The 15,799-nt window shown below is 35.8% G+C and overlaps 1 protein-coding gene across 3 annotated transcripts in view; it reads right to left on the bottom strand.

Moving 5' to 3' along the window:
* Nucleotides 1-1,528: 1,528 nt before the first annotated feature.
* The window catches only part of SUCO (SUN domain containing ossification factor), a 142,753-nt gene continuing 128,482 nt past the window's right edge, over nt 1,529-15,799 (bottom strand). For 2 of the 3 annotated variants that reach the window (XM_006867051.1, XM_006867050.1), the window contains 5 exons: nt 10,365-10,469; nt 8,620-8,774; nt 8,038-8,129; nt 4,307-4,362; nt 1,529-3,537 (listed from right to left, as the gene is read on the bottom strand). In XM_006867051.1, the coding sequence (XP_006867113.1) occupies nt 3,094-3,537; nt 4,307-4,362; nt 8,038-8,129; nt 8,620-8,774; nt 10,365-10,469 (852 nt within the window). In that variant the 3' untranslated portion in view covers nt 1,529-3,093. The remainder of the gene's footprint in view (nt 3,538-4,306; nt 4,363-8,037; nt 8,130-8,619; nt 8,775-10,364; nt 10,470-15,799) is intronic. The other variant, XM_006867049.1, reaches the window with a different exon arrangement.

Raw genomic sequence — 15,799 nt, 5'->3', positions numbered from 1 at the left:
TTTTTGTGTTCTTTCTTGTGAGTTTCCTCATAGTTTTAATGTTTCCATGTTCTTCTTGGATTTTCATTCTCTTGGTATGTTGTGAAGTGTTAATTTTGAGGTTGCCTCATAGTCCATTAACTTTTCTCTCCATTTAGTGCAGTCTATTTTATCCTGTAATCTACCTGACCTTCTCACCATCTGGATTACCGTTCCTACGTGTTTAACTTCTTTTTACATTGTAATTGTTTTGATCATAGATTGGACCTCCCAGATTCTCTGAGTTTGTTCTTATAGTTTTATTCTGTTCTTGACTCTTCCATCTGTCAATTTAATTCTGGGAGGTGCTGCTACATATGTCAGTCTCTGATTGTTTTCTGTTCTTGTTGGTTCTCAGTCCGCAGAACTCCTTTTAGTATGTTTTGTAGCACAGGGTTAGCTTTGGCAAATTCCCTTAGCTTCTGTTTATCCTGGAATGTTTTGATTACACTGTTGTATCTGATTGATAGCTTTGCTGGATAAATGATTCTTGGTTGGCATTTTTTTTCTTTCAGGGTTTTACATATGACTCCCCATTGCCTTCTTGATTGCATGGTTTCTGTTGAGAGATCTGAGTTTAATCTGACTTGCTTGTCTTTGTATTTAATGCTTCTCTTTTCCCTAGCTGCTTTCAGGATTCCATCCTATCTTTGATTTTGGAGAGTTTGATTATGATATGTCTCGGTGATTTTCTTTTGGGGTTTATCCTTCCTGGGGTTCGCTGAGCTTCTTGAATGTTTATCTTTCCACTTTTCATGCTGTTAGAGAAATTTTTTTCTTGCAGTTTTTCAACTATTTTCTCTGTGGACTTGTGTGATTATTCCTGTTCTGGAATGCTGATAATTCCTCTTCATGCTGTCCAACATGAATCTTAGACCTTCTTCAGATTTTTTAATAATTTTTTCTGTTGGCTCTTCTAGCTTACTGGTAGTGAGAGATTTGTATTCCATTTCACTAGCTCTACCTTCCATCTCTTCTATTCTACTCCTTTGCCCTTTCAGTGTATTATCTATTTCTGATATTCGTTTGGACCGCTTTCTGTAGGTTTTGAATTGTTTCTAAAGCTGTATCTTATTTGATTGTTCCTGTAGTGCTTTCCTAACTTCTTTTTCTGAACTCCATTGTTAAGTGTTTTGAAACATTTTACAGTCATTTTTCTGAATGCCTTCTCAGGAATTTCCAAGGCTGCCCTCCTTCCAGAATGTAGTCCAGGTCTACCTCTAGGTCATTTTTGTCATTTTATCTTTTTTTGGACATGTGCTGATAAGCTCATCTGCTTTTGCTACTAAATAGATTACAAAGTGTCATTTCAGTGTTTAAAAGAGTGAAACTCTGACTTTATAGGGAACAAAATGTTTATGTGAGTCCAGTTAGTTCACAGTTGGTAGAACTGTGATCACTGATTTAAAGGGATGCTGCTGTATTTCACTTTAAAATGACAGAACTGATATCTATGAGGTTAGTAATGAAAATGTGTGAGTTCTTTATCAAAGATCAGAAGAACCAATAATTAATAAAGACAAATGTTCAGATTTATTTGGAAATTCACAGTTTTTCTAATGGCACTACAGCTCCGTAGTTACATATTGTAAGTCTTCCACAACACTGGATGCTGCACACAGACAGTGTCACTTCTGCTCTGCCTCTGCTCCCAAGGAGTCCTCTTTCAATGGGCTTGTATACAGTCAAGCCCTCCTTCTCTGAATGGCTAATTGTGCAGACTGGGAAAAAAAAATTAAATCATCTAAAACATACTGTTAGCCTAAATAACATAAAAGCAGCAGCTTAAACAAACAAAAAGGCTTTAAATAAGTCACATTAAAACAATACCCCAAGAAAGGTATTTGACAAGTTCACACAACAGTTACTACTGAAAGTGCTCAATAAGTTAAAACTTAAGTCTTACAAGACAAAATGATCAATTCTCCCCCTTTCAAAAAGAAACAGGTTCTACTTTCACTCACAACTACACACACCAAATAATTTCATTCAATATTAGAAAAAAATAAGACAAACTGGAGACAGGCACGCTGACATCACACACATATACCTCTGCACATTTGTAGCCCAAATAAAGCAAATATCAAGGAATAATCCCTTCAGATGTGACCAATTAGACAAAGCTTGTCAAACTCACGAGCTGATTCTATGCGTATGGACACAGGCAGTGATTATATCATGTAAGACCTGGACTCTGTAGTCAAACTCTCACATGGTGTATTGGTAGTATTAGAACAGTGATCTGTAAGTGTGGAGGATGAGTGTTTATTGTGAATGCTATAAATGGAATATAGCTTAAAAAAACAAGCCTTTACAAGTGGTAAAATGTCTTTATGAGTTGAGTGTACCAAATTTGTTTGCTAATACCAGTCATTTGCAAGAAGAGATCTTGTATGGCGGTTTATGTTTTCTCATTAAGTTAGTAACTAAGAAAAAAGTATTTCAATCCAAACTATTTAAATAGAAATACTAACAGCATCACCATTTACCTTAAAAAAAAAAAAAAAAAAAAAAAAATAGCCAGTGAGTTTGCTAAACAGAGAGCTAATTGGCGAGTCTTTGAGGATCTTTACACATTGTTAAGCTTCAGGCACAGAGCACCTCACAAGCCTTGTAGTGTTTGCAGCTTCCAAAATACAGACAAAGTTGTAAAGGAAATCAAATGACAGAAAAAGTTCTCCCTCCTCTTCCAGTGGCATTATAAATAGACAAAAGGCACATAAATATGGGAAGGTGCAAGAAATAGGAACAAAGCTAAAGGAAGAGGTTTAGGCTTTCATTCCTATCCCACCTAAGGAACTAGGCTTCCAGATTACTTTAGTCCCAGTAATTTGCCTGTGAAAAACAGCTTTTAAAAATGTCTACCATTGTCATTGTAGGAAAATATTAGCCTTGTAAAATTGCAGCTCATTAACAAGATTGACACAATCCCATCTACTTTTTAAAAAGGCAGAAACCATAATTTCTGAATACTTTTCCCAGTAGGAGCTTCTCCCTCCCTCAATCCCTTCAAATACCACAGAATGTTCTTCAAAGAAAAACAAAAGTCTCCAGTACAAAAAGTTCAATTAAATTTTAAATATGTCCTGAAACTGCTGTCACACCAAATGTCCCCACGGTGATCTCTTTGTTTCCTTTGATTATGTCATGCAGGCTCGGCAATGATCCTGACTTAGTCTGTATTAGAGTTTTTATCAGTTTTCCTTGGTCTTGGACTTTAGATCGCCTTCGTTTTAACGCCCTCTTCTCAGTCTTTGTCTTTTGGGACTGTCCATTGCACAAACTCGTGCAAGCTGAAATGCCACAAAAATAGGACTCTTCTGATTGTGAAGAAGTTTCTGAGCTTCCTTCTGATGGAGGGCCCTTATAAGAAGAGTGATAAACTTCTCCCATATTAGAAAAATCTCTCTGGTTCGTAAAGGGCTTTCTTGCTTTTAGGTCTCCATTGGCTATATGGTGCAATGGATCAGCTGGCTTGATGGTCTCAATTTTTTCTGTTTTGTATTTGCAGCGTTTCTTCTATAGCATATGTAAAAGAAAAAATAGGAAATGAGCTCTCCAATAGATGGAAACATCCCAGAAAGTGAACTAATGGAGGAAAGTGCCCTCTCCTGGCAAAAACTAAAATAGCATTATCAACGGCATGTACAAGGGGGCTTAAGAAATTTCATGGGAAATGGAATGAAAAGATAATGGACTTTCCCACAAATGTTTTCAAGCCCACTCCTATACACTGCTATGTCTTGTATAGACAAAACCCTTTGAGCCAGAAATACTTTAATTGCTTTCATGTATACCTACTTAATAGCCTAAAAAGTTACTACTGGCCTATGTGGCTCCAATGACAATTCTAATGAAAATGAGAATAACTTGTGAGGCCAAAGGAGCTATTCTGAGTTTTGCCACCTGTTTCTTCTGATGAGCCTTTTAAGAAAACAATGCACTGGGTTGGCATGCATCAGATAATAAATAATAATGGCTGTCTTATCCAGGATTAGCAAAATGCCAACGAGTAGATATTTTAGGCTTTGCAGGTCACATGCTGTCTCTCTGCTGCATACTTCTAAGTTTTACTTTATATCCCTTTAATCTTGTTAGCTGCAAGGCTATATAAGTAATAGGCTACAAGCTGGATTTGGTTTGTTGAACCAGTTTGAAACAGTTGTTACACAATTACTATTACTGACAATAAACAGTAAGTTGACAGAAAACTTAGGTTTAGATGGTTTAACATAACTCTATTTAATCTTACATTATACCATGTACTTAAAACCAAACAAAATATTACCTTTTTTTCGGGTGAAAACTTGAGGGGTTCTACGATGTACAAATCATTTGGGTCTACTATAATAAGAAAAAAAGTCAGAAAAGTAGATTTATACTCTGACTATACACTACAAAAAAGTATTGTCCCTTAATGATTATTTGCTAATAGGATGAATTTTCTATGGTAACCATAAGCCAAAATATGCAAACAAAAAAATGATAACTATGGGGCAACAGAATAGGATCTTTCGAGTATTTTCCCTAAAAGAAACTCTTGCCTGCAGCATCACATATGTGGATGTGCAATATGTAGTTGTGACCATCTGTGGAAGTCAGAGGAACATATATACACTATACTATCATTATCATAACTACGAACTCCAAAATCATCAAAACATGCAATACACATGGCAAAGCAATAACTTAATACATGTTACATGCTGTCAAATCAGAACCTACTTGATAGAACTTAACAACAGTGACTCGAAGATACTCATTCTGAGAAAAGGGGGCAGAAGTGCATTACCATCTATCTGATTCCATAAGACTTATATACCAAAACCAGCAGTCTGTCTGATCATGTCAAGTTATTATGTAAAATGCATACATAAAATACACAATCATCACTTTGTATTTGATAAAGTCATGCTATGTTAAAAAGTCCTGGTGTGGTACTATGGGATAATCACTGGACCACAAGGTCGGCATTTCAAGTACACACCAGCCGCTCCTCAGAAACCCTATGCAGCGTTGCTGTGAGTCGGAAGCGAACTGGTAGCACAGCAAAATGCAGTATTAGTTTTACACTGGAAAATAAATGAATGTAACTCATTCCTTTAAACTATAATCATCTTCAAAAGGTGCTGAAAAAAGTTGAGCAAAAAAAATTTAGCAAAATTAAGCATAGATTTATGGAGAAGGGAAACCATTAGCAAACTAGGAATAAAGACAAGGTGCCTGTCAACCACTTGGTGGGGAAGAAAACAAACCTCTTTAAATATCCTAAAGATGAACATTCATAGAACAAGGTTGTACGTAAACCCAATTTACAAAGACTAACAAAAGCTGATCTCTCTGGAGGAAATATTCAATATAATTTCAATAAAATGTCAATACTTTTCTGATAGAACATTTAATAGGTGGTTAAACATTTATATGGGAATGTACAGTCAATAATACAGCCAAGCTATGGTTATTAACACAATATGCTAGTGATACAGACATTGGAATAGGAAATGGGGTTGGTTCTGACTAATAGCAACCTTACATACGGTTTCCGAGAAGTGGTTGGTGAGTTTTAACTACCAGCCTTGTGGTCTCCTCTAGGACTCCTAGTTATGTGCATATCACTTGTTAATGTGACAGAAGTTGCATAGCCATAAGGAAAGGACAGTCTTTTCAATTGTAAGACATTTTATATTAGAACACCTACCTAAAGACCATATACAGAAAATCAATTCCTTGTGGATTAAATATAAAAAAATATATATATAAAGTTCAAAACCAGGCAAAAATCCAGTTATACTGTTTAGGAATTAAAACACTAAAGGTAAAACTCTTAAGAAAATCAAGCCTATGATTATCCTAAGAATACACAGGTCATGTTCTAGTTCTTGATCTGGGTAGCAGTTACACTGGTATTGACTAGATAAACTACTTTTCTCTTTTTAAAAGATCAGAAACATTCTGTGTGTTACAAATGTACTCATATGTTACCTATAAATGTGGACCCTGGAGGCCCTCAGAAGTGCTTTGGAAGACAAGCCTGGCAATCTACTACTACAAACCCTATCAAGCACACAGGGTCACACGGACTCAGTAGTTGCTGGTTTTTGTCCACCTGGCCACTCAACAAAAGTGTAGCAGATCAGAGCATATACTTGAAAAGGAGAAAGAGAGGAAGAACACTGAGAAGAAAGCTTAGAATAAACTGATTTATATACAACACAACATCAATAATCTAGGTACCATTTAACAACCAAGAGATTATATAATTTGCCCAATTCTGTCTATTACTAACTGTGCAAAGTATAAAAATCAGACATGGTCCCTTGTGACAGAGATTGGTATTAGGTGCCATCTAATTGCCTCCTGGGGTTCTCTGGCTGTAATCTTTGGAGAATCAAATTCCCAGTTATTTTTTCTGAGGAGCCACAAAGGTTAGATGCAAAAATAAAGCAAGTACAGGATGACTGCTACAATACATGCTCTTAGAAGCGATTTAATGTAAATAGGAAAAGAAATAAAACCAAATGGTTTATTTATATAGTTCATCTTTGCAAGAAACGAGTAGTAAAGCTATGATTTCCGTTTACTGAAAATGAGACCAAAAAGACAAAGAACTTCTTCTACCATATTCCCTAAATACATGAATATAGCTCAAATAGGGAATGCAGGTCATGCCCATTAGAATGGACGGCCAACAAACAGTAAGGATGTGGATCAAGTGGAACCTTCAAACACAGGTGGTGGAGATATCAATGTGTACAATATTCTAGAACACTGTGTGCTGGTGTCTACAGGGAAATATACACACACTTGATCCCGAAATCCAATTTCTAGATAATATGGAGGTCTGGTAGCGTAGTGATTATGAATCGGACTGTGAACTGCAAGGGTCAGCAGTTCGAAACTACCAGCTGTTCCGCGGGAGAAAGAAAGGCTTTCTGCTCCTGTAAATAAAGATTTAAAGCCTCAAAAACCTTGTATAGGGTCGCTATGAGTCGGAACCGACTCCCATGGCACTTAACAACAATACAATTATCTTTTAAACTTTTTGAAGTTCCTTGTGTAAGAACCTACAAAATCCATACATGTATTTTACCTCAACTAAAAACAGCCTAACTGGAAATAATGCAAATGTGAATAAATAACATAAATCTCACAATCAATAGTTAGAAATTAAAATAGTGGCTACTCTGGAAGGAGATGGGTGGATTATGTTGTTTCTTGATCTGTGTTGGTTACACAAGACTACTCAGTCTGTGAAAACTCACTGAGCTTCATATATGGTGACTGTACTTTGTTTTGTAAAATGTATGCTATATGTAAATTTAAACTTTCACCTGTCAAATGGCATATGAAAGAAAAAAACAAAACAGGAGAAATAGCCCTAAGTAAACACATATGCAATGGATTAGGTCTACAAAACTTGAAACTGAGGAATAATTATTTAAAAAAAGAGAAAAGATAATGCCCAATTGAAGTAATTAATATATCTATGAAGGTAAAATTTTTAAGTTTCTTAATAAAACACTAATTACAAAGGTACTGAAATAGGAAAAGACCCTATTTTACATCCATTCATTTAAACTTAAATAACTATTGAGTATTTAGTCAATTGCAGACAATTAGACTTAAAGACTACAAAAAAGAGAACAGATTTTTGTTCAGAAAGTGCCTCACAGTCCTGAACTAGAGACAAAAAGAGTCCTACCTTTATAAGAAGAGGAGGCAGATAAGCACAGGAGCTATGGGAGCACATTCAGGTTTTCCATATCTGTTGAACTTTCTCAAACATCCCTTTCTAAAAAGAAATACTTCTAAACAGGAGCATAGTAAGCTACTAATGGCTAATAATTACATAAACTAAAACCCCATTCCCACCCTCTGACGTTTTAGGAACAAAGGTACAAATCTGAAAATGATAAGATTTTGATGCTTGTGTCTATTATTCTGTAGCAGATGGTCTTGAACTCAGTACTGACACAAGCTAAATTCTATTTATGAATATCACAGATGGATAAAATCTACCTTCTTTGCCAGTTAACTGTAGAGACTTGGATCTGATAAGTGGAAATGAAGTTCTTGTTTTCAAATTCATATCATCATAAGAAGAAAAACACCTAAAACATTAAGAAAAGTCAACATTGTCCACAATGAGTAAACTACATAAAATTCATACTGTAGTTCAGGATGGATGAAAACTGCACAAACTATAAAGGCCTAATCGCTTAGTTAACATTCCAAGTATAGCTAATATGAAGAAAGCTTTTAAAGATCCTTCTCTAAGTGGTATTATTAAGGTAATTACTAAAATGCCAGATCTCCTCCTTTGAATGCCACATTTAAATATTTTTCTCAACCAAACCATGTCAAGAATTTTCACGCCCTTACTATAAATGTTTTTGTGATACTATAGTCTACTGAAACATCTAGGCACATGGCTATCTCACTAGACCCAAGGGTTTTTAAATTATTTTTAGCATTTTAGTTTCAAGATAATTACATGAGGAAAGAATTACTTCTGTATCCCTTTATTTGCTCAACATTTCTTAAGGATATAAAAAGCACAGTGTAAAAGGAAGATTGTGAAACTAATGCCGGTATTATTACCTTTTAGGACTTGGATACTGATTACTTTTAGGAAGTTTTGAAATATAATCTCCATCAAATTGAGAAGTGTTTCGACAACGCTGCATACATAGCATCAGCCCCAGGACAACACAGAGAACCAAAGACATGACAAGATAGCTCTGTCGATCTGAAACCTAACATGGGGAACAGGGTTCATAATAAGTCATACTATGAAAAAGTATAGTAGGTTTAGTTAGAGTACAAAGGACAAGTCATTTAAAATTTATTTTTCAATTTACCTCAAAACTATAAATGTAGGTTTTGAAAATGTACTAAAGCAGTGGCCACCATGCCACCAGTTTTTATTTTTAAAAATTTCAAACCTATAAGACAGTTTAAAAAATGATACAGTGAACATATTCATGCTGATGCACCAATTGTGCCAAATTTGCCCTCTTTCCAGTTTCCTGAAGGAAAAAACAAAACAAAACACTGGTTCTCTCTCAAGTCTTTCCGATCTTTCAAATACCTGGTCCTAGCGCCTTCAGAGCCCTGGTATGGCAACCACAAGGTGAGCATTTTACACCCATCAGTCACTCTCAGAAACCCTCTGCAGGGTTGTTTTTTGAGTCGGAACTAACTTGAGGGCATACAACAGCAGCAACGTCACACAATTTTCCATGGCTAGAATCCTAATCCAAGCAAATATCACCTCGTCCAGGCTTCTTTTCACTACTCATCCACTGCTGTTGAGTCAATTATGACTCAAGGCAGCAATGCTATAGGACATGGAAAAGCTGCTCCCTAGGGTTTCGAAACTCAGTAGTCCTCATCGTTCCTTGCAACATGACTGGTGGGCTTGAACCATACTGACCTTGCAGTTGACAGCCCAATGCTTAACTCACTATGCTACAGGGCTCCTAGGCTACCGCAACTGCTTCCTAACCAGTTTCCTCTGTTTCACTCTTGTCTCCACAGAGAAGCAAGTTGGGAGTTTCTCAAAATTTTAAGTGTCAATAAGATGATCCATATCATTACTTACTACTCCCCAATGGCTTGCAATGATTAAAATAAAATTCAAACTCTGTATTACTTAGAAAGCCCGACATTTTCAGGTCCCTGACAATATTCTTTCTACTCTCAAAACATATTTACATTTTTCTCCTCTCTGTGCCCTAACTCTACTGCTCTCTTAACATATCACCGCAGGCTCTGTGTCGCTGCTCCCTCCTCGAGCAATTAGTTCCACCTCCTCATGCACACAGTTCATTCTCTATCGCACTCTCCTTCTGGAAAAATTACCATCTGTACCATCTGTTTATATACTTACCATCCGCATTCTCCCTCTCCCCAAGAATGCAAGCTCTGTGAACCCAAAGAATATTCACTGCTGTCTCCTCAACCTAGGACTCTATACTCTATAATTATAACCCACATCTACTGGCTGACTGCTCAATAAATATTTGCTAAATTAAGGAATTTATTTTTCTTAAAGCAAGTTAACATGAAGCCTTTTTTAATTTAAAATGAAATATTACTACTCTCAATGGTTTCCAAAAGACCTCCTAGTTCTATCCTGTATTTCCAAAACTTACAAATGCTAAATTCACATTCTGAAGTTTACCATACTGAGAATTTTGGTTGGTTAAAGGTCTTGGTATGTGGTCCAATCCCACCAGAAATGACTCTACAGTACTTAACAACAAAGGTCCATAGATCTTAACAACAATCTTGACTTAAAGGCAACTTCCAATCCATCTTAAAATACTAGCAATAACAATTACCTCACGTTTTAATTCGGCCACAGTTGTTGATAAATTTGAAACAAGCAGTGTCATGTTGCTCAGTTGTGCCTGTAGCAACTGGATGGCTTCAGTTTGCCGCTGATCCTGTCATAAAAGAATAAGTATTTTACTTTATGTTTGAAATTTACTAAAAGGGAATGCTAATGAATATCTTAAACTATAACCAGAAATTAAAACACTAACATACCTTCAAGAACCTGAAGATAGCTTCAAACCACCCTTTCCTTCTCAATCTTTGCTATTCACTGTTATTATTTAGATTGTTATGTAATGGGCTGTATGGTGTGGCGCTGTGGACTAATATGTCAGACTGCAAAGTTGGTGGTCGAAGCTCACCAGCTGCTCCTCGGAAACCCTATATAGGCTCGCTATAGGTCGGAATCGACTCAATGGCACTTAAAACATCATGTGTATAAGCCAGAGTATAAACACCTACATGCAACACAGTCACTTTGGCAAATGTGTGTCTTTTTTTTTTTTTTTTTTACAGCAAAGCAGTCAACATAAAGATATGTTTTCTGCAGAATGTTTTTGAATATACAGTAGGCTCAGGAGCAAGAAAGTCTTAAAAATTCTATTATATAGCATATGATGCAACTGAGTGTTACATAGTCAAACACCTATAATTGGTCAGATCTAGTTCATTCTAGACTATTACCACCAGTGAAAAGATATTCAGTAAAAATATCTTTCTAAAGGGCATTTATAAAACTAAGAGTTAATACCATATCATACTCAATGGAGAAAGAGTTTTCCCCTTACGATCAGCAAGACAAAAATACTAATATTTTCCAGGAAATTTTAGCCAGAGCAATTAGGCAAAATAAACAGATTAACTGATATCCAAATTGGGAAGAAGCAAAACTATCCATTTTCGCATATGATGTTACGCTATGTACAACAGAACTCCCAAAAGTTCATAGAAAAATAGAATTCAACGGCATTTTTTCACAAACTTTTAAAAGCACCATCCAATGGGGAATTAATAGTCTCTGCTACATAAGGCTGGAAACAACTAAATTTCCACAATCAAACATAAGAATTCTTAGGAAAAAAACCAAAGGAATAATGCTTCAGGATCTAGTTCTTAACATGACACCAAGCATATGAACGACAAAAGAGTTAAGATTTCATCAAACTGAAAAACTTGTTCATCTTTATCAACAAACTGAACAGACAACCAGCATATTAGGAGAAAAGTTTTGGGAATCATATAGTAGAGGTTCTGAAAATATATAAAACAACTTAACAGCAACAACAAAAACCCAATACACAAATGATCGATAAGCACATGAAAAGATGCTCAATTTCATGGTGACCCTATTACAACAAAAGGAAACACTGCCCAGTCATGTACTATTCTCTCACAAGTGTTATGCTTGAGCCTACTGCTGCTGGCACTAGGAAAATTCATCTCATGGGGAGGTCTTGCTCTTTTTTAATGACCCTCCACTGTATCAAGCATGATATCTTTCTCCAGAAGACTGTTCCTCCAGAAGACTGTTCCTCCTGACAACATGTCTTAAGTATGAGAGACATATCTTAAGTATGAGAGACAAAGTCTCGCCACCCTCGCTTCCAAAACGGATTTGTTTATTCTTCAGGAAGCTCATGGTACTTTCTATACACCATAATTCAAATGCATCAATTCTTTCACATTTACATGTATTTATTGTTGTAAAGTGCCATCGAATCAGTTTTGACTCATAGCGATCCTGTATAGACGGTTTCCAAGGAACGGCTGCTGAGTTTAACCGCCAACCTTGCAGTTCAAACTGAATGTATGATCAAGTGCTTACCTTACAGTGCCACACCATTAGGACTGAAAATACAATGAAATGGCTTGGATGAGAAGCACTTTAGTCCTTGAACACTTGAAAAAGGTCTTTTGCCTAATGCAATACATCTTTTGATCTCTGCTTCTTTCATGAGTGTTATGGTGGATCCAAGCAAAATGAAATCTTTGACAACTTCAGTCTTTTCTCCATTGATCATGCTATTTACTGGTTCAGTTTTGAGTATGTATGTTTTCTTTACAATGAGGTGCAACTCATACTGAAGACTGTAGTCTTTGATCTTCATCAGTATTTTAAAACCTCTTTGCTTTCAGCAAGGTTGTGTGATCTGTATAGCAGAGAGACTGCTAATGAGTCCTCTTCCAATCCTGCTGCTATCTCCTTCATATAGTCCATCCAGTTTCTCAATTTATTTACTCAGCATATAGATTGAATGGTGGTGGTGTGCGTTGGAATCAGTTCTGACTCACAGCGACCCTGTACAGGGTTTCTGAGGCTATAAATCTTTACAGCAGCAGAAAGCCTCATCTTTTTCCGGCAGAACAGCTGGTAGTTTTGAACTGCTGATCATGAGATTAACAGCCCGATTTGTAACCACTCTTCTACCAGAGCTCCTTGTAGACTGAATAGGTTTAGTGAACCAAAAGGCCGTCACTCAAACAGGTCATACCTTTTCACTATACCTATTCAATCTATAGTGAAAGGATACGATCCTGATACACACCTTTCCTGGTTTCAAACCATTCAGTGTTCCCTTGTTTTGTTTGAATGATGGCCTTTGGTCTATGTACTTGTGAGCATAATTAAGTATTCTTGAATTCCCATTCTTCACAATGTTATTCATAGTTTATAATCCACACACTGAAATCTTTGCACAGTCAAGAAAATTTCATTAGCCAATAGGGAAATGCAAACCAAAAGCACAATATCAATGCACACCCACTAAGATGGCAGTGATTAAAGAAATGAAAACGAACAGATGTTGGCAAGGATGTAGAGAAATTAGAACCCTCCCTCAATTCATAGCTGGTGAGACAATGACATGGTACAGCTGTTATGGAAAAGAGTTTTGCGGCTTCTCAAAAAGTTAAACATAGAATCATATGATAAAGCAATTCAACTCCTAACTATTTGTTGAAAAGAGATGTTCAAAATACCTGCAGTTAAAGAAATGCTAACTCAAACAGGATTATGTACACCAACTTAGTAAAAATTGGAAAGATGGGGACCCTGATCCATTGCTGCTGCTGATAGTGTAAACTTGAGCGAGCAACCTTTGCAGATTACAACAATGAGGTCTTAGTATATGCGTATTTTATGACCTAGTAATCTGGCTCTGGAAATAGAACCCAAAGTTCTCAGGTTCATAACAAGACAACTGCAAGGATGTTTCCTGCAATATTACTAGTGTTAGCATAGTTGGAGAAAACCAGAATGTCTACTATAAATGAATAACTACAAATGTGGAAGAACCTAGAAAAATGCAGAGAAGAGGATTGATGTCAAATACAATTACATAAACAAATTTAAGATTTCAGGGCTGGAACAAGAACAGTAAAAGATAAAACCCTGAACATCTTGCTATACCAGAAAGTAAACAATGTTATGAAAAAATGATGGAGACATGTCAAAGGACAGGGAAGTAGCCAAGACTAGATTAATTTGAGAAAAAAATAATGATAAGCACTGGACTGACAACCAGCTGCTCCTACTAAGATGTACAGCCTCAGAAACATTACACAGGGTCACTATTTGTCAAAACTTATGTTATAGTACTTAACCGCTTCTTATTGCTGCATTGTGTTAAGTCCATACTGGTATAAAGAGAGAAAGAGTTTATTCTTCAAATGCAGAAGGAATAAGGAAAGGGGGGAAAAATCCATTTGGCAAATATCACAGTAATAACTCTTTCAGGCAAGAATTATCAAGGGATGCTAAAATTAGTGTGTGAGAATAAACAGTTGTTAAAAGGGAAAAATAACTTTACATCATCTTAAGCAAGTGATCATAGTTAATAACACCAGTTATGGTACAAACTTATAAATAATATGCCTCTTAAAATGCATTAAGAAAGATACATCATTTCTATGATATTCTTAGCAATAATGTATAAGATGAATTTAGTTACAGGTAAACTTAACTCTGTGACACTCTACAAAATAACTACCACAAACTGAAATGTATGACTCTGGATAGGATCCAGGGACCGAAAAAGGAAAATGGTATTGTTTCATTATTCATGTCCTGATTTTCATAATTAGTGTATTTTTTTGATAAAATTCCTTGTCCTACTTATATTTTTTCTAAGATATTTCAAAGTAAAAAATTTCAAATGCATACAAAACTACACACTAAGAACAGCATGATTGTAATAAGGGAGAGGGGAATGGGGAAGGAGTAAGAGTTACAAAGAAAAAGGTAGGAATTGAATTTTGTATAGAACAATTACAATATATTGTGAATTAAGAAAGAGGCAACTAAATGTTCTATCTTAAGGGTACTGCACCTCCCACACAATAATCTTTGAAAAAAGCTAACTATAAAATTTCAAGTATAAAAATTTATAATGTGTATTATCAGGATAAAGAAAACTCAAGGCAGGGATGGCCACTACCACCAGTTATTCATCACTGTACAGCAGTGAAGGAGTGGAGAAAGGGCATAGATATTACTGGGTGCTGACTCAAAATGACCAAAAACTGTCCTCATTTGTAGTAAGTAAGATTATATGCACAGACAATCTCAAAAGATCTTAGAGTTACACAGAAATTAACTGCATTTCTACGCACATACAAAAAATTTGAATTGAATAAAAGGAATTAAAAACCTAGCAATATATCTAACAAGATAGATAGAATATTTCAATGAGCTCTACCATCTTCAAAAATAAAAAGAATTAGTTCAACATTAGAAAAATAAGAAAAAAGAAAAGAACCACAGGGATTGATGCAGAAAAGGCATTTGACAAAATCCAACATCCATTTCTGATTAAAACACTCAACAAAGTAGGAATTGAAGGGTAATTCTGCAACATCATGAAAAGCATATATACAAAACCAACAGCCTACATTACTCTCAATGGAGAAAAACTGAAGGCCTTCTCTCGGCAAACAGGAACCAGACAAAGATCCCCTTTGTCACCACTCCTATTCAATATTGTGCTGGAAGTCTTAGCAAGAGATATACAGCAAAACGGAAATAAAAAGCATCCAAATTGCCAAAGAGGAAATTAAACACTATTTGCAAACGTTATGATCCTATATATACATAGAAAACCCCAAAGACTCAGTAAAAAAGCTACTTGATCTCATTGGTAGATTCAGCAAAGTGGCAAGATATAATGCCAACATACAAAAATCAGTTGAATTCCTCTACAGTAACAATGACAGTGCTGAAAAGGACATTAGGAAAGCAATACCATTTACAATAGCCGCCAAAAGGATGAAATATCTAGGAATAAATGTAACCAGAGAAACAAAGGACCTATACAAAGAAAACTACAAAACACTACTACAAGAAACCAAAAGAAATGGAAGAATGTACCATGCTCCTGGATAGGAAGACTTAACATTGTGAAAATGTCAATACTGCCCAAAGCAATTTACACATATAATGCAA

This window comes from Chrysochloris asiatica, unplaced genomic scaffold (genome assembly GCF_000296735.1).
Source record: "Chrysochloris asiatica unplaced genomic scaffold, ChrAsi1.0 scaffold00100, whole genome shotgun sequence".
NCBI classification, from domain to species: Eukaryota; Metazoa; Chordata; class Mammalia; order Afrosoricida; family Chrysochloridae; genus Chrysochloris; species Chrysochloris asiatica.
Note: the sequence above shows the minus strand (reverse complement) of the source record. Positions and strands in the feature narration are given on the sequence as shown.